At 48.1% G+C, this 19,697-nt stretch overlaps 1 protein-coding gene across 1 annotated transcript in view; it reads left to right on the top strand.

Moving 5' to 3' along the window:
- SLCO3A1 (solute carrier organic anion transporter family member 3A1) overlaps positions 1 to 19,026 on the top strand; it is a gene marked incomplete at both ends in the record, with an annotated part of 63,474 nt that extends 44,448 nt beyond the window's left edge. Inside the window, one exon of the mRNA XM_080808676.1 lies at positions 18,490 to 19,026. Within this exon, the coding sequence (XP_080664802.1) occupies positions 18,490 to 19,026 (537 nt within the window). The remainder of the gene's footprint in view (positions 1 to 18,489) is intronic.
- Positions 19,027 to 19,697: the final 671 nt, after the last annotated feature.

Here is a 19,697-nt window from a genome sequence, read left to right on the forward strand (position 1 = left end):
TTATCCTCTGGCCTCCAGAGTCATTTGGGTCTCTTCTGGAGGGGCCAAGAAGGCTGTACTCACTTCTTCATTTCCAGCTGATCTGGAAAAATCCAGCTAAAGGAGTTTAACATTTTATTTTATTTTATTATTTTAAAGATTTTATTTGAGATTTATTTCTTAGAGAGAGAGAAAGTGAGCACGAGCAGGGGGTGGTGGGGAGAGGCAGAGGGAGAATCAGACACTCCGCTGAACAAGGAGCTTGATGCTGGGCCTGATCCCAGGACCCGGAGCTCATGACCTGAGCCAAAGGCAGATGTCCAACCGACTGAGCCACCCAGGCACCCCGAGGGTTTAACATTTTAGACACAAGATACTCGCATTATACCCAGTGGGTAGGGGTCAGCTGCCCCTTCCCTTCACCGTGAGATCCAGAGCATGCCTCCTCCTTCTTCTTTTTTTTTTTTTTTTAAAGATTTTATTTATTTATTTGACAGAGACAGATCATGAGTAGGCAGAGAGGAAGGCAGAGAGAGAGGAGGAAGCAGGCTCCCCGCTGAGCAGAGAGCCCAATGTGGGACTCGATCCCAGAACCCTGAGATCATGACCTGAGCCGACGGCAGAGGCCCAACCCACTGAGCCACCCAGGCGCCCCAGAGCATGCCTTCTTGATGCAGATGAAATCACCCCTAGGGGAGGGGAAATGGCTTCCTTTAGGTGGGGAGAGGCACAAAAGCTTATTACCTTTTTAATTTATTAAGCATAGATTTACATCCAATTTACACACATATACAATATCTGTGGTATTAAAATTTCATGCGGGCCAATTAGGAAGAAATGTCTGCAAAGGCTCTTTGAAGGTGATCATGAAAAAAAAGGTTTGAAAACCCTGCTTTAGAATTTTACTCTTGATGCTTCCTCGTCCCTATTTATAAAAAATAATTCCTAAAAGGAAACCCCTTGCTCTCTGCTTGGGTTGAAGATGTCATCAGATGTACTTCTGGAAGAAGGGTAGGCTGCTGTATTTCCAGCTGAAGAGCTGTTCAGAACTCTTTGGGGCAAACCATCTGTGAGTTTTAAACAGCATCGGAGTCTCCCAGAGAGATTTCAAAGGGCAACTCCTCGGACTCCACCCCAAATGTACCCCAGAATCTTCTGGAGCTCTGCACACCACTTGGGTGATTCCTAAATAGCCAACCTGGCACGAAGTCCACAACCACTGATCTAGAACAAGGGGAGAGAGTGATTTAGACGAGACTGCTGACCCAGAGCCGGAAAGTGAGACTGTCTTGTGGGTCTTACTCTCCCCACCCCTCCCGACCCTGGCCCCAGCCCTGCATTTCAGCAAACCAGACGGTGCTTGGTTCACCAAACACACCTCAGCCTTTCCCACCTCCATGCAATTGCTTATTAGATTCTCCCTCCGCTCGGATTCCCTTTCTTTCCCCGTAACTTGTCTGCAGTCTACGTGTTCTACAAGACCTAGCTTTGATGATTGCTGCTATGGGAAGCTTTTCCCAAACCTCCCTAGTGTCCTAATTGCACTTACCACATTCTGCCTCACATTTTGACTGTTTGCACCTGTCGTCTTCCTTTCTCCTCCCATTTTCTTGAGGCATAGCTTAGATACCCATCCATTCTAGGTATACAATGAAATGATTTTTTACTTAAGTTATAAAATAATGCGGCCATTACCAGAGTCCAGATTTAAAGCATCTCCCATCACTCCAAAAAATTTGCTCATGCCTTTTTGCGGTCAGATTCCATCCCATCCCAGTCCAAGATAACCTACTTACTTTCTTTCTTTGCCTTTCCTGGACATATCATAGAGTTGGAATAATGCAATATACAGTCTTTTACCTCTCAATTAGCATGATCTTTTAGAGGTGAATCTGTGCTGTATATATTGGTAATTTGCTCCATTTTATAGCTAAATACTGTTCTTTGCTATTGGGTTTTAGTAGATATTATATTAACTGGATTAGATTAGTGTTTGATTTTTTGGCTATATCATGTTTTGTTTATCTAGTGATCATTGGTGGACATGTGGGTGGTTTCCAGTTTGGAGTTATTATGAGTATTGCCATTATAGTCTTTGTGTAGACAAATGTTTTCAATTCTCTTGGGTGGATTGGGGGTGGAATTCTTGGGTCATGTAAATTCATATATAACTCTGTGTGTGTGTGTGTGTGTGTGTGTGAGAGAGAGAGAGAGAGAGAGAGAGAAGAGAGTGGGTTGGGGGGAGGGCTAGAGGGAAAGAGAGAGAATCTTAAGCAGGCACCATGCCCAGTGCAGAGCCCAATTCCGGGCTTGACCTCACCACCCTGAGATCATGACGTGAGCCAAAATCAAGAGTTGGACGTTTAACCATCTAACCCACTCAGCCCAATGTATAACTTTTTAAGAAACTGCCCAATTATTTTCCAAAGAGACTGTGACCACTTTATCTGTTACATTCCCGCCAGCGATGTGTGTGGCTTCCAGTTTTCCCCCATGCAGGTGAATGCTCCATATTGTTGCTGTTTTGTTATTATACCCATTCTAGGGAGTGGGTAGTGGCACCTTGTGATTTCTAGTTGCTTTCCCTGAAGACTAATGATGCTGAACATCTTTTCAAATGCTTATTAAACATTCTTGTGTTGTCTTTGGTGAAATTGTTCAAATTAGTTGCCTCTTCTTAAAATTGGGTTGTTTGTCATTTTATTGTTTAGTTTTAAGTTTGGTAGGAAGTGATGCTGAAATTTTCTTTAACCTTAACTGATTTTCTGACCTGTTGTTTAATCCATTATTGTGAGACTGACGCACTGCCTACTGCGCTAAGGAGGCACCTGTTTAATCCATTATTGAAAGGGATTAATTAATCTCTCCAGCTGTTATCATTCAATTGTTCATTTCTCTTTTCAGTTTGTCAACTTTGGTTTCATGTGTTTTGGGACTCTTAAGGTTGGTGTCATTGGGTTCACATCTGCCATTTTGTAATTTCTGTCTTGTGTCTTTTTTGCTACACTGTTCCTTCTTTATTGCCTTCTTTCATGTTAAATAGATACTTTCTTGAGTTTCATTTTAATTCCTTCTCCCTGTGTTTTGAATTACTTTCTTAGTGATTGTTTCTACAATATGCATCTTAAGTTATCAAAGTCTGTTTAGATCAGTACTAAATTAATTCCTTTAAAATATGAAACCTTAATTCCTATAAAATATGAAATCGTTGCTCTAACACAGATCCATTACTTTCCCTTGTTTGTGTTATTATCATATATATTAAATCTATACATGCTGTGAATTTTTACAATGCAGTGTTACTGCTTTATGCAATCCTCTGCCTTTAAAAGAAGAGGAAAAGTATATACAGCCTTTTGCATTTACCCCCATATCAAACTTTTCTGGGGCTCCTTATTTCCTTGTGTATTTATTTGAGTTACTGTATGGTGTTGTTTTCTTTCTACTTAAGGAATTACCTTAGTATTACATCCAAGGAAAATCTGCCATCAATGAATTCTCCTAGTCTTTGTTTATCTGGTAAAATCTTTATTTTGCTTTTATTTTCAAATAATAGTTTTGCTGGGTATAGAATTCTTGGTTGACAATTTTTTCTTTCAGATCTTTAATTAGACCATTCCATTGTTTTCTGATTTAGGTTGTTTCCGATGAAAAGTCAACTGTTAATTTAATGAGGATCTCTTACGTGTTTTTGTTTCTCAGATCTGATATTGAACCCTTCTAGTGTATTTTTCATTTCAGTTACTATACTTTTCAACTCTAGAATTTCCATTTGGGTGTGTGTGTGTGTGTGTGTGTGTGTGTTTGTGTGTGTGTGTGAGAGAGAGAGAGAGAGATATCTGTGTCATTATTCAAATAATCTGTTTGTTGGATTATTAATATCATACTGCTGTTTAATTTCTTAAACATGGATTTCTTTTGTGTTTTGAACATATTTGTAGTAGGTGCTTTGAGTCTGTCTGCTCTGTCCAACATTGGAGCCCACTTCCAGATGACTTTTATTTTATTAATCTTTTTTTAAAAATTTAAGTTATCTTTGTGCCCAGTGTGGGGCTTGAACTCATGATGAGATCAAGAATCACACAGTCCTTTGAGCCAGTCAGGGACTCCCAGATGACTTTTATTGACCATTCTTTTGCCCCTCAGTAAGGAAGGGCCATGCTTTTCTGTTTGTTTTTTGCATGACTCTTCATTTTTTTGTTGAAAATTGTACATTTTAGTAATATACCTAGCAGCACTGGATTTGTTTTTTTGTCCTCCCACACTCTCCCCATTCCTGCCCATGGTTTGTTGTTATTCTATTTAATTATTTGCCTAAACTAAATCTGTGGTACCTGTCTCTCTTGTGATGTGTGGCCATTGATGTATTGGCTCAGTTTTTAAATTTTTGGTTCTTCTTTTTCTTTGATTGTAAATTCTTGTTTTTATTTTAAATCCTGGCTTCCTAGGGGTTGCCTCTGTGTCCGTATAGTCAGTGGTTGGTCAGAGTTTGTGTTCAAATGCCTCAAGTGCTAAGATTGCATTCAAAATTAAGGAATTTTTTTTAATTAAAGATTTGTTTATTAGAGAGAGAGAGAATGTGAACAGGGGAGGGGTTGAGGGAAAGAGAGAGAAAGAATTGTTAAGCAGACTCCCCACGGAGTATGGAGCCCAACCCAGGGCTTGATCCCAGAATCCTGAGATCATGACCTGAACTGAAATCAGGAGTTGGCCACTCAACCAACTGAGCCCACTCAGATGCCCCTCAGATTAAGGCAGTTTTTAAGTTTCTCCAGCTTTTCCTTTCTTCTGGGTCCTTTTGCATTTCCTTTGTCTATGCACATAGGCTCACAGTCAGCCCGGAAGGAGTAGAGAGGGTAGACCCTCTCTGGTTACTCCTCCACTTCTGCATGGCCTTTCAGTTAGCCAGAAATATGTGGAGAGCTTATCAAGGACTCTGATGGCTGGTCTTCCTGTTGAATTTCTGTCTAGTCTGCCAGTCTGTTGCTTGTCCTCACCAGCATCAAAACCTCAGAGTAGCTGATGTTTGCCATTCATTTTCCATTGGGATGGCTGTTTTTACTGACAGCACCCCTGCGTGTGGTTTTTCATGTTCCACTTTAAATCAGGTGGGCTCCTTCCAACCGTGAGGCTGTTGGTTTGCGTGGCCAACTTGTGTGATTGAACTACTCGGCCAACCAACACAGGAGGGAGGGAACCCAGATTCCTCCTGCTTTTATCAGGGCTGAGTTCAGAAGTTTTTCATGAAAAAATGCTCGTCAGTTTGTTGCATGTTTTAGTTGATTTCCAGAGTCTTGAAATGATGGGTTTTGTCTTTTATTTTTTTTTTTTTTACAATTTCATCCATTTTTTAAAAAAATTTTTTGAAGGGGCCGGGGGTGGGAGGTTGGGTGAGCCTGGTGGTGGGTATTATGGAGGGCACGTTTTGCATGGAGCACTGGCTGTGGTGCATAAACAATGAATTCTGGTACACTGAAAAGAAATTTAAAAAATAAAAAATAAAATAAAATAAAGAGCACCCTTACCACTATAAAAAAAAGTATTTTTTAATGATTTTTAAAATTTATTTTAGAGAGAGAGTGTATGCACAATCAGAAGGAGGGGCAGAGGGAAGGGGAGAGAAGCAGCCTCCCTGTCGAGTGTGGGGCTTGATCCCATAACCTTGAGGTCATGACCTGAGCCAAAATCAAGAGTCAGTCGCTTAACCAACTGAGCCACCCAGGTGCCCCTTGTCAAGTTTTATTATTGTTTTTGAGGAGAGAATTTGTCAAGTTTCTCATGCTGCCGTTCCAGCCCCATTGTCTTTTCCCAGCTTCTAGAGAGCAAAAAATCACATGGCAGTTAATAGGAGGGACTCTGACACCAGATTGTCTTAGCTTGAATCCTGGCCTGGCTGTTTACTACCTGGCGGACCTTGGACAAGTTACTTAACTTCTGGGCCTCTGTGACCTCATCTGTAAAATGGGGATAATAATAATACCTACTGGGGTATCTGGCTGGCTCAGGCGGCAGAGACTCTGATTCTTCATCTCGGGGTTGTGAGTTCAAGCCCCATGCTGGGTGTAGAGATTACTCAAAAAAAAAAAAAAAAAAATCAGGGCACCTGGGTGGCTCAGCTGGTGAAGCGTCTGCCTTTGGCTCAGGTCACGATCCCAGGAGCCTGGGATCAAGCCCCGCATTGGGCTCCCTGCTCAGCGGGCAGCCTGCTTCTCCTTCTCCCTCTGCCTACCCCCCCCCCCCCCAACCCCGGTTTGTACTCTCTGGCTCTTTCAGTCTCTCTGTCAAATAAGTAAATAAAATCTTTAAAGAAATGTTTTTAAAAAATTAGTAGTACCTACCTACTGAGGTTGTTGTAGGCATGATATGGATTTAACATACGCAGAGTGATAAGAGCAGAGCTGGGCACACTGTAAATGCTATAAAATGTTCGTGCTTGTGAGTTCACTGAGGGAGGGACTCTGTCTTATCTACGATCTCAGCCCCCATATCCTCCGTCTGGTACTTTGCACATAGTCAGCTCTTCTAACCCTCGAATCATCTTTGCTAAGTGATGCTTGGCATTCAGAGGAAATGAGGGCAGCTCCCAGAGTAACTGCAGGTAAAGGACGAGAGACCGCAGGGGACCCAACAAACAGATGGCTTTGTGTCTCGTTGAGGCCAAGTGTTGGTCAGTCTTCGTCTTGGGCTCATGTGTTTTTCCTCCCAGCCCCAGGAACTGCCTACAAAGCCTGGTGCTGCTCACGTACCATATTGAGCTGGAGCCTGCCTGGGTCTGCCCGCTTGCGTTTGTTTCCAAGAACCTAATTAGCACAATTGTTACCATTTCCAAAGTTTCCTTGCATCAGGCACCTCCAGGAATGGATAAAGCCGCTTGGTGTGACGCTTATTTAGGTTCTTACGCAAAGGGGAGGGGCCACCGGGGAGCTGTGGGAGGGCAGGGAACTCGAGTGTGTGTTCATCAGCCCAGGCTCCTGCTGGTCCAGACGGGGCCACCGTGCCAATGGGAAATCGGTGCTCCTTCCTCCACGCACACAATTGGGGTGAACAGAATCCCTGCTGGATTCAGGGCTCACTCACCACCCAGGCAGGACGCCTTTGTGCAGGAAAGCGTACGTGTCGCATTGCTGTACGTAGTGACCTGGCTTAGCCACCGTGCGCCCTGCTCTGTGCTCAGGAGCTGGGTTGCAGACATAAACCAGTCTTTGCCCCCAAGGAACTTCCAGCCTTCACGAGGAACACCAGACATGCCAAAATGTTAGCATAGGAGGGAGGCTGGGAGGCAGAATGTGGCCCGATGTCGGGGTCTGCTCCCCTGAGGCAAGGAGCTTGGGCTTTTCTCACAGGGGTTGTCACTGGAGGGGGTTTTAAGGAGAGAATTAATTGGGGATGGGTTGAATGATGGGTTGAATGAGGTGAGACAGGAAAGAGGGCAGTGGCCAGTGCCATGCATTGGGGACGTTTCAGGGAACAGGGGCTGGGCAACAGAACTGAGCTGGGCAGGGTGGGGAACCAGGGGTGACTGTCCAGTTTCTGGGGCCCGGGACAGTGCAGATGTCAGAGAAATACTGATATTCATGGAGGGAGGGATCAGAAGGGCTGGGCTTGCTGAGCCCGGGCTAGGGGAGCTGGAGGGGGTGGAGAGCAGAATGCTGTGTTGGGACCCATGGAGCCTGGGTGAGAGGGGTCTGCAGCTCAGAGGTGTAGTGTGGCTGCAGGGAGAGACGGGGTGCCACCAGCATGCTGGAGATAAGGGAATGTGGGGATTCCTCTCCCCCCGTTTTTGTACAGTGACTTAAAAACAGAAGTGACTGTGGAGAATTCTGGCCATAGAGAGCAAGGGAAGAGGAGGAGGAGGGGACACAGGTTTGGTGGTGGCCGAGGGGGTGGGCGTTGGAGGAGAGTGGAGGACAGCAAGTTGTTCCCGTCAGCTGTGTCGGAAATCAGAGAAAGCCCGTGTGAGGCGGTAGGGAAAACAGTGGTCACATTTAGGAAGTAGGAGCTCAGCGGGGACCTGTGCCCAGAGCGGCTTCCTGTGGCCGTAGCACGGTGGTGACGCCCAGTTGCATGGGATTGACCTGAGCGTGGAAAGCAGGGAAGCATTGCCAACAAATGGGGACATTCTCTACGCCTCTGGATGGAAGGGAAGAAGAACGCCAGCGACAGGAATGGAACTCGATGCGGCCACCGTGGGAAACGGGACAGAGGTTCTTCAAAACATTCAAAGTAGAACTACCAGATGATCCGGTCAGCCCGCTGGTGGGTGTGTACACCCCAGACATGGAAACACTAACTCAAGAAGTGACATGCATGCCCGTGTCTATCAGCATTATTTGCATTAGCTATGATAATGGAAGCAACCTACGTGTTTACTAATGGGTGAATCCATAAAGAAGGGATTTTGAGTTCTTGAATACGGGTGAGAATTGCGCCTGTTTGTGGATATGGTAGAGAAGGAGCCAGTGCGGAGGGGAGAGAGCATAGGGGAAGGTGAAGCAAGGTGTTCAGGGGGCAAGAAGGGTGGCAGGTGGGCAGAGGGACCTGCCGAATGATAGGCAGGGATGCCCCTTCCCTGGGTGGAGCGAAGCTGGGAGTCTTACAGCGCGTTCCCTCCTTTTTCTTTCCGGTGAGCAGGAGCCCACCTTTGGCTTGGGCAGAACGAGGCACTACTCTCACCTCCTCCACTAATGATAACCTCTCCATGACTTTGTTCCATTACAGCTGTGGTACCTTTGGTACCTGGTTTGGTCTATATTGGTCCAGCATTTTCAGCACCTTGAACAAGGGAACATGCATCCAACACATAGTAGACTGTTGTACTCACGGTCGAGCGAGACCACATAGTGATAGGTTTACTTTTATTTTAAAATCGGGGAGGGGGCGCAGAACTGGATGGGGCAGCAGGAGACAGAACTGTCGCTTACAGGTATGTGATCCTGGGCAAATTACTTCATTCCTCTGCATTTCTGGTTCCTCCCAGTAAAATGGGAATGGGCTGGATCCTTCTCAGCACCCACGTTAGCAGTAACATGCATTGTTCCTGTGGTCAGTTACTGCGTGTCTAAGGGAAGCTGAGGGGGTTCGGTGCCTGAGATGTACTGGACGGACGGGCGGCAGGATCTGCAGGGAGCTGGTGTGAGCAGATTAAGAAAGATGAACTCTTCTCTGTGTGTGACTGTTGCCTTCAACTGCTCTGACCCCAAAGTTTTGCCTTTCTTCTAGAAGCTTTCCAGCGCTGCACGCAAATGGGCATTGTTTCGTTCTGGTCTGTGTTTATCTTATACCTGGACGCTCAGGCTTTGGTGAACGTATTATTTTCTTATCAGCTTATTTGTGGGTTCATTTCTTTGAGCGGATCTAATTAAGTGGAAACAGATTATCATGGTATTTAGGACTTAGGTACTAGGACTTAAATACCTGTCTGGTGGGTTGCTGTTGAGGAATGTATATGTAATGATTTTGTACCCTGTTCTGGTAGAAGCAGTTTGCATGTAGCACATGCCTGTGGAATTACAAGTAGAATTTGAAAACCAGGAAGGAAACGGAATGCTTGTGTGCAGCCCTGGCATTCCACTCCATTTCTCAAACATGGCAGTGGGTTTGAGTCTGAGATTCCTGGTAAGCAAGGCAAAAAGGGAAATGCAGCTATAATCTTGTTGAAGAGCCTTTGGTTGGAGGTGAGGCTGGGAGAAGCCAAAAAATTAGTTCCTTGGAGCAGCAGACCTTTCTCTAGTACTTAAACACATTTCTCCCATCACCCTTAACCCAGTGTTACTGAAAATAGATATATATTTTTTCAAGGGATGCTCAGGATTTTGAAAAATGGATAGCAGAATTTCAAGAATTTCACAGTATATACTTTGATGGATGATTAACAACGAATGTTACCATCTGGGAATCTTTTATAAGCCTAGTAAAGAAACCTGTTTATCTTTGTTCAACACAGGGTTTTCAAAATTGTATATGACTTCAAAGCTCTCTTCTACCCTGCAGAGCTTTTAACAATAACTAAAACTTAAAAAAAAAAAATTTAAATCGTCTTTTACAGCAAGAGATGGAGAGAGAGGGCATGAGGGAGGGGGGAGGGAGAGAGAATCTCAAACAGGCTCCACTTGGGCATGGAGCCTGATGCGGGGCTCGATCTCATGACCTCGAGATCATGACTTGAGCTGAAACCAAGAGTCTGATGCTCAACCGACCGAGCTGCCCAGGTGCCCCTTTTTTTGCTTTTTATAAAAGCAAGTTTGTTACTAATTGCTTGGGACTGCCTCTGCTTACTTGATGGAACCCACCTGCTTCCTTAACAGAACGGTGTGGATGGGGAGAACCTCACTGAGGCTTCTCCATCCCTCTGGTGTGGGGCCAGTGACTGGGCTTCAGTCCTGGCCCCTCCCTCTGCTTACTGTGTGACTGTCAGCAGGACTGTCATCTTCTCCAGCGTCCAGTTCCTTATCTATAAAATTGTACTCTCAGTATCACCTACCTCGTGGTATCACAGTATAGAATTAATATGTCAACATATGTAAGGTCCTCAGTACTGTATGTCACATGAGTAATTAATAACTGTTGAAGATGGCTGTAATTAATATCACCCTGTTCGGAAGCCTGCCGTGATGCCACATTCCTCCCGAGGGACTGGGTACTAACCACGCTGTTTCTTTGGATACTGACTGCTTTGAAACTCATTCGCTCTGGTGATCACTGCTTATTTTCCTAGTCGCCATCTCCGTGATTCTGCGAGCTGGTTGAGGGCATCTCCAGCCCCTGGTTTAGGCCCTGGGATGGCCCAGGTAGTCAGTGTGGGGTTTTTCGGCTCAGCTGACGGTAAGCCTGGACCCTAGGGCATCGAGAGAAGTCTAATTCGGTGAAAACAATTCTGCCTGGGGTGGGGATGGGGTGGTTTGCCTGCATAAGTTGTTAGTATGTTAGAAATCTCTTTCTTGAGACTGCGTCTGGTCCTCTAAACGTTGTTGAATGCTGGGGAGATCATTTAACTCCTGCTGTTCTTAAAGTTTCTCTAACAGAAGAGATTGGGTGCCACATAAATTATGAACTGAAAGGATGAAGTTATAAAAGGTGCTAAACCCAGATTATTAATAATAGCCCGATGCGGACATTTCTGGCACTGACTGTGGAGCTCAGTAACAGAGCGGAGGAGCATTCTGTTAGTTTTACCCAGCGGAGAGGGAGAATCTTTGTTTTCCATGATGGACCACTGAGCTACAGAGAAAAATCAATGATGAAATTTATGAGTAGGAGGCCATTAAATTCAGAGATTCTGTTTTAGAAGAGAATTCTAAAATGTTACACATTCTCATAGAATTAATTGAACATAAAATTTCACTACATGTAAGGAGCAATAAAAAGTGTTTCTGTTGTATTTTAGGGCCATTTAGGGAAGAGAGGTAGCAGAAGAGATGAGAGAAGCTAAGAAACGGGATGTAGAGGGGAAAGTAGTCTGAGAAAGAGGCGAATAATGAAATAGGATATAGGGAACAGTAGAGACGGGCTTAGAGCAGAGACCAGTGAGGCTTAAGGAGAGCCAGGTGGCAACTCTCACTCAGGGTAATCAGAGAAAAGGTGGTTGTTCCAGGTACAGAGAGGGTCACTGGGCTCCCAGGACACTGCCGCATCAAAGGGGAAAGTCATGTTGCATATTCGCAACCCCAGGCATAACTGCTGTTACAGTGATGAACATCGTACAGAACATTTCCCTTGCATTTGAACCCGTGGCAAGCTGTGAGGGCAGGATTTTCATCTACATGTTACAGACGGGGAAAGGGAATTACAGGTGTGTTAAGTGCCTTACCTAAGGTCCCACAGGTAATGTTTGACTCCCTAAATCTCTCGTGTTTTCCACCTGTCCCTTCACTTGTACTGATAACTTTGGTGAGGGCCGAAGGCCAGAGTTAAGTCTAAATCAGGGATTCTCTGTGTAATTCTTACTCTGCTTTTTGAGAACAGTGGTTGGAAGAGGACAGCCATTTATTATGTGGTCATCATACAGGCTAACTCATCCGCCAGCAATGTAGCGAAGGTGACTAAATGCCTCTTTTCCCCCGATGACCTGCGAGTCCCCCGGGACTGCGAGCGATCTGTTTGCCGCCAGGGCAATTACGGGAGATGTTGTCTTCTGTTACCTGGTTCTGCAAACATCACATCCTGGAATTCACAAGCGAATGCCTTGCGTGTGGCATTTCCCTTGTGCCCTAAATTACGTGCTCCAAGGAGCCGCTGTTCAGATGAAAAACAAAGCCACACACGGTGCCTCGTTTACCCGATGAGATTGCTGCTGCTCATAGGACAGTGCTGTCTGGGCTTATGTGGTTCAGCCCCTTCTGCACCACCCCCTTCCTTACTGCAAGGAGACATGCCCTTGGCACATCAGACAAGAAACTGAAGTTGCCTTGCAGATTACTTTCATGGAATTAATAAACTTGCATTACAGCCTTGCCTAGATTGACTCTCCTAAGCCAGCAAGAGGAGGGCTTCACAGACTTGTTATAAATGGCCAGTGTGTTTATTGCCAGGCATAAGAATAACGTGATCTGCCAAACTGGATTGACTGAGAACAGTAGAGCAGGAGTTGGGGGAATCTGTGGCCTGTGGCCAAATGCAGCCCACTGCTTGTTTTTGTTAATAAAGTTTTATTGGAACGCAGCCATGCCCACTGTTTTGCATATTGCCTGCAGATGTGGCTTTTGTGCCAAGATGGCAGAGTGAGTAGTTGCTACAGAGACCCGAGTGGTTCGGACGCTGCAAATATTTACTCTGTGGCTCTTTGCAGAAAAAGTGAGCTGACCCCTGCTCTGCAGGGAGACTGCACGTCATGCCGCATGTGACTGTAGTTTAGGTGAACTTCACATCTCCCGGACTGCTCCTGCACCTGCTCCCTGACATGGGCCCTGCTGCTGGGCACCAAAGGTTAAGGGTGAAGCTTCCTCCAAGTTCCCCTGGGGGAGCCTGCTGCCCTCTGTCACATCCCATGCCCCTTGGACAGCCCGGTGTTGAGATGCAGGTTCTCCCCAGTCCCAGGCTCCTCCCAGCCTTCCCACGCTCTCAGCCCTCACGTGGCTCCAGACTGAGCCAGCAGAGACTCTCCTGTACCCTCCTTGGTCCAGTCCTTCTCAGCTGCCAGCCCTGCACTGTTCTCTTCTCCGGGGCCTCTCCCGGGGGTGCCGTCTGATGCTCTATCATCCCTACCCTGCAGAAGCCTCCCTTCCCACCAGTACTGCTGTGATAGCTGCCCTCGCAGGTTCTTCTCACTCCGCGCTAGGCCCCGCTGCCGGGATAATGTTGCTCCCGCTCAGGAACCTCTCTTGGCTCCCCATTGACCTCCAAATCAAAGGCAGACCCTCAGCCTGGCCTTCAAGATTGTTTAATTTCTGATTACTCCTCACCATCTTCTGAGGCTTAAAGGTCTTCCCCCGACCATGTCCCAGGCGTTGTCTGAACTGTACCCCCCACCCCCACGGGTCTTCGCTCGTCGAATGTTGTAACCTCCCCCTACCCCCATCAGCTCCTGTTTGTTGCATCCCAGAATCTTGGGTGTATTTTCCTTCAGGTGCAACCAAACATGCTCTCACTCCCTTGAACCCTCCGCCCTCTGTCCCCCTGTATGGCAGGCTGTGTTACTCGATGGCGTCTTTCTGCTCTCCCCAGATGATCAACTCCCAGGGGGTAGGGATCTTCTCTCAATTATAGTCACGTTGCTTGCACCTGCCACGGAGCACGCATCTGGGCGGGACTTGGAAGTCACACAGAGCATGCGCACCCGTGATAAGGCAAGAACTCCCAGAAGCACCTACTGTGTGCCAGGTCCTCTGAGGCATGATCTCGTAATGCTCACTCTAGCGAGTACTGCTAACGATGTGCAGACGGGCACGGAAAGATCGGCCACGTGCCGTCCCAGGCAGATTTGGCCTCGAGGCTTCCCTGCTCCCACGCTGCATGCGGATGACCACGTTGCCCTGGGGTAGCATCCACGTCCGCCCGGTGCGTCTATGCACACACCTTCCTCCCCCTGGGGCCTGCGTCTTAGAATCATCTGGGAACTTTGAAAGTAGCTCTGCTCCGGCGCGTATCTCCCAAACGCCATCAGAGCCCTGGCTGGGGGCGGGGCAGGCACTGGTGTTTTCAAAGGCTCCCAGGTGATAGCAGTCCAGGCCCCACGCCCCAGGCCGGAGTAAGAAAACCCGCAGACCTCTGGGAAAGCTCCTGGCGGCTGTTCTGACTGTCCGCTGCTGCTCGCAGAACTTCTCTCCTTAGTGAGCTCCTGACTTTTGAAGGTGAGGAAGGGGTCATCTCGACGTGACCATGGTCTCCAGGTGCCTCTTTTCTTAGGAAGTTCATGACAGCATGGGTTCAAGGGCTCTTTGGGGCTGGGTCCCCCTTTGCTGAAGCTGACCTGGGCGTGCCTCAGGCACCCTAAGAGGTGAGCCTCCCCCAAAGGCAACCCCAGTTCGCCTATGTGAGTGTGTAGCTGAAAAGGAGGGAGTGCTTTCCACTGGTGTCTAATTAAAAAAAAAAAAAAAAACTTCCATCTTGAGCAGAGGGAGGTTTGTTGACGGGAAGGCTAGTAGAGCAGTGGTTCTCAAAGCGTGGTCCCCTGAGCACCATCAGCATCCCCTGGGAACAGGTTCGAATGTAAATTCCCAGCCCTCACCCCCCGACCTGAGGCGTCATAAGCTCTCAGGTTGGAATGGGGCAGTGATCTGCTCTGTGTGATTTTGCTGCCACACCGAGGTTAAGGAGCACAGCTCAAGGTTGATGGTGAGTACGTGGGTGGACCCCTGGACGGACCCCTGAAACAGCAGTGGTTTTCTGCCCCAGCTGGGTGTCCGAGACCCCCCGGAGTCATACAAAATCTCGGGCCACTGGGTCTCTTCTCTGTTTTGGAGGCTGTATTTTTAACAAGTGTTCCAAGAGATTCTGAAAGGCAAGTTTTTTTTTTTTTTTTTGAATCGTGGTTAGTAGAGGCCTGATAAATATTGCATTCTTTTAATAATAACTTCATATCCACTTGGCACAGGGTAAGGACACTTTCCTTTTCCTCCTGGAGTTAACGGTTCCTTCGTCTCTAATTACCAAGACGTTTTCCATCAGTCCTGTTGCCCATTAAGTAAAGACAGTCGTTCCCTTTAGCATGCATATTTCTCATTGCTGGATTGTTCACTGCTACATAAAAGCCACAAGTGGGTTTTATGGCCTCATGCATACTTAATTAGTTCATCTTCTCAAAATTGTGTTTTAAGTGAGTGAAGACCTTAGCCTCTGATCTAATTGATCCACAAAGCGTCTTTTTAGAATGTTTGCAGGGCCTAATGCTTCATTCAGAGGCCACAGGTCAAGGAGGTGAGGACCGTTCCACGTCCTGTCATCCCTTGTGGGTTGTTCTGCAAAGAGCAGGCTTGAGGCAGGACGAGCTGATTAGTTTTTTGTTTTGCCTACAGCTGTCTCCATCCCCACCATCCTTATCTGTCATCATAAATGTCCACACCTGTGTGATATTTTATGACAGGTCACACCTGCTGAAACAGCGCTGTTGTCCTGTTTCAGATAAGCCGCCCAATATTTATGTCATTAAGCCTTGTGGCAGGAGTGAAAACAGCTTTTGCTCCAAACCTTCCCACCTGCTGCCCTCCCACGTCTGTTGTCCTTGACTCCCGTCATGGGGGTCACCAGGCTTCGTGAGGGCACGCTAGTGCCCGGATGTGTTCCCGCTCCTTTCCTGCACCCACGTCTTCTGGGCATCTCTCAAGGCTCAGCACCAAGGTCGGGGTGAAGCCTTCTGGAGCCCCCCAACCTCCCAGGCAGACAGACTGTCGGCTTCTGCACTCCCACACAGCGTTACCTATTACAAGCCTCTGCTAGAACGCTGATCCCATCATGCTTTTTTTTGTTGTTGTGGTTACAAAGCAAAGGAGTGACTAAAGGGAGCCTTTGTTTTTCTTACCCAGACCTTCCAGAAAGAACTTCTTCGGGAGTATTTGAAAACCAGTTTAATGAGACCAGACCGGCTAATAAATCTCTTTTCTTGTCAGTTGCAAATACGTGGTGTTTGAGAACTAAACTAGTCACATAATGGGGGCTGACTGAGTTGCGAGCTGGCCTTGTCTTGGTTAGGAAGTGCAGTGGGAATGGGAATCAGAATCGGAATGTGGGCAAGAGTGGGGACGCAAATGTCCTGTGGCCAATACCAGTGTTAGAACACTGCTCTACTGAGCTCGCCGCCCCCCCCCCACCCGCCCCGGGGCCGGCGCTGAAGAACAGACCATCATAGTGGGTGGCATTGCATTACTGCCACGGTGCTGGCCCTGGGCTGAGTCACCTGGGGACTGTACCGAAATCCCAGGCTGCCCCCAAGACCAGCTCAGTTGGAAGCTGGGGGAGGGACTGGGCATCTGAACTCTTAAGCGTTTCCAAGTGTTTCCAATCTGAAGGTAGCTTTGAGAAGCCGTGGGTTGAAGAAGGCTGTTTGAACGTGTGGGTTGAAGAGGAGGTTGGGAAGAATCCCTGGGCTTCTCTTCTTTTTCATAAGGTGCACGGAGACCTCCTGATCCTTACAGGTATACCTGGGTGTGCCCATGGCCAGAGGCTGTGGATGCGTGCGTTTGGGCAGCGGGGCACCTGTTCATACGTTCGGTGGAAGGCGAGATCCACATAACTCTCATTCCTCCCAGTCCTCAGCAGCCCGCAGCCCAGAGTGTCTCGGAGAGAGAAGTCTGCCCCTGCAAGCCTCTCGAATTCTCCTGTCCAGCTCTCTCGCCACTTTACTGACTTTACCTTTCCTCTCCTTGTTAATGGTTTGCTGGCACTCCTCTCTCCACTCTTCTGTGGCCCATTTGGGACATGATGGCCACACCTAGCGTCTTCTCTTCTGCTCTGATGTTGCCCGATGCCCACAGATAAGTGACAATGGTATAGGAAGCCCTTTGCAGCATTTACCCCTGTATGTTGTTTGCTCCTGGCACTCCTGTCCCCATTTAATAGACGGGAAAGTGAAAGCATAGGGTGAATTGCCCAAGGTCGCAGAATCAGGATGGCCCCAGATGTTCTGGCCCTGGAGTCCTGGCTCCGCACCCCTCTGCTTTGCTTCCTCTCCCTAGGCTCTCCTGCCAGGTACGGAAAGGCTGCTCTCTGCTCGCGGACCTTCCGTTATTTCCAACCCTCCTGTACATCCTTCCGGGTTGATGTTCCTGTTCCTGCTTCACTAAGAAATCAAAGCTTGGACAGATGAAGCAACTTGACCGAAATCATAGAGCTAATTAAGGGAATAATAGCTGGGATTCAAACCAGGTGTTCCTCTCTCCGTGCGCTGCATTTTTTCCACCACACTGCACGGGATTGCCTGATCTCTTTAGGGTGGCATCGGTGGCTCTCTAGAATCTGTCACCAATCCACATTTCCAACCATTTTCCACTCCTTTATTAAATCATGCCACCAACTTTTGCTCACACCGTTCTTTAGCCTGGAGTATACTTCCCTGCCCAGCTAGGCCTATCCGACCTCCCATGACGACGGGGACTCTTACCTCGCTGATAATACCGCGTGTGGAACCTGCAGACAGCAGGAGGGAGGGCCATTTGCATTTCCCCCCCTAGCTCAAAAGCCCTAAAATAATGTGTCTCCTCTTGACCCCACTCCTGTGATGGCTGTAGCGTGAAGGTAATATCCAGGGACTTTGTGTTGTAGCTATATTATGTGTCTGTCTGTCTGCTAGGTGGCATCTTGAGGCCAGGTGTCCTCTCTTTTTTTCTGTGTGGGGGGTGTGTGTGTGTGTGTGTGTGTGTGTGTAGGGCATTGCCAAGCCACTGTGGAGGTTTACTATGTGTTAAACAGGTGAAGGACAGACTAGAATACAGAGGTGGGGAAAGTCTTAAAAATATTCCATCAAGGGGCATTAGCAGGGCTGCAGGGCCCAGAACAGTCCAGGTCGTATTTATTTGAAGGCCTCTAGGGAAATGTATGTTGGAAATTTCCAGAGGGAAATGGAGCTAATGATTGTCCCAGTGAGCTAATCTAGCATGTCCATTTTGCCAACTAGGGCTTTGTTTTGTTTTCTTGAGGTAGGATTTGCTAACGTCCTAGTAAAAAGCCCCCAGCCCCCTGTGCCCTCCCAGCATGGAGTTTCTAAATAGGGTATAGTTTGGGAGCGGGGGAAATGGACTTAGGGCTTGCCCATGATCACGGGATGGTGGCCACGTGTGGGGAAGGGGAGTTGTGTTTCCAAAATACAGGCAGAACCTTTCAGGATGGAAACAGGTGCCAAGAAAAAACTTCCTTGCCAGTGGGAGAGTTAATTCTCTGGCCGTCGAATTAGGGTTACCCTACTAAGTAAGTATTTTTCGGACTCTTCAGGTTTAAGTCCCTTGTCGCAGGTGTCTTTTGTCTCCCAGAAACACTGCGGGGGGGCCAGGGCCTGCCCGCAGGTGCCCCACGAGGCCGGAGGGGGCTGCTTCTCGGGTGGCGTGCGCCAGCACTGGCCTTGAGATTTCCTTTTGCACCCCGCAGGTGAGCGTCCTGACCACCCTGGAGCGGAGGTTCAACCTGCAGAGCGCGGACGTGGGCGTGATCGCCAGCAGCTTCGAGATCGGGAACCTGGCGCTCATCCTCTTCGTGAGCTACTTCGGGGCGCGCGGGCACCGGCCGCGCCTCATCGGCTGCGGCGGCATCGTCATGGCCCTGGGCGCGCTGCTGTCGGCGCTGCCTGAGTTCCTGACCCACCAGTACAAGTACGAGGTGGGCGAGATCCGCTGGGGCGCCGAGGGCCGCGACGTCTGCGCCGCCAACGGCTCGGGTGGCGACCAGGGCCCCGACCCGGACCTCATCTGCCGCAGCCGGACCGCCACCAACATGATGTACTTGCTGCTCATTGGGGCCCAGGTGCTCCTGGGCATCGGTGCTACCCCCGTGCAGCCCCTGGGCGTCTCCTACATCGACGACCACGTGCGGAGGAAGGACTCCTCGCTCTACATAGGTAGGAGCTGCGGCCGTGTCCGGGCGCGCGCCCCTGGGCTGTGCGCTCTGTTAGTAACCGGGGCGCCTTGACCGAGGAAGGCAAGGTGGGCCCGTGAACATTTATGGTTCTCAGACTGGGCTGCACATCTGTGGGGGGTTGGGGTGTGGGGGCTTTGAAAAATGAGGATACCTGAGTTGTATCCCCAAGAAAATCCAGTGCAGTTGGTCTGGGGTGCTGCCTGGGCGGGCAGGGATTGTTTTCGAGGCTGTCTAGGTGATTTCGATGCTCGGTGGAATTTGAGGTTGGCTTTGCTAGAGCCTTAAGAAGCAATGAATGGGAAGACACGGTCAGGAGGTGTATAACGTGTTTTCACCTGCTTTTCACACGTGTGTGGACTTGGAGCTCTCTGGCATTAGCCAGCCAGGGCATACTTGGGATCTGCACCTTGGAAACCCCAGTTTTTAATAATCGAGATGATCTTCTTGTCATTGTCCTGCTGAAGTTCAAAGGGGGAGAGATGATTGTCTTCTCAGCAGTTGGTGTCACTCAAAGTTGATCACTTCTGGTCATTCTGCAATGAGGGTATTCACAGGAGCTGGATGTCTAGAAAGGAATAAGGTCATGGTGAGCTTTTTAAAAATTATTTTGTGTCCTAACTTCTGATATTTTGTACTGGCAAGATGGAACCATTCACCGGGTCTAAGGTTAAGCAGCCTCGAAGTTAGAGTTTTTCGTACATCAGACAGGGGTCCTCTGTCAC

Source organism: Martes martes (genome assembly GCF_963455335.1).
Source record: "Martes martes genome assembly, chromosome: 7".
In the NCBI taxonomy this organism is placed as follows: Eukaryota; Metazoa; Chordata; class Mammalia; order Carnivora; family Mustelidae; genus Martes; species Martes martes.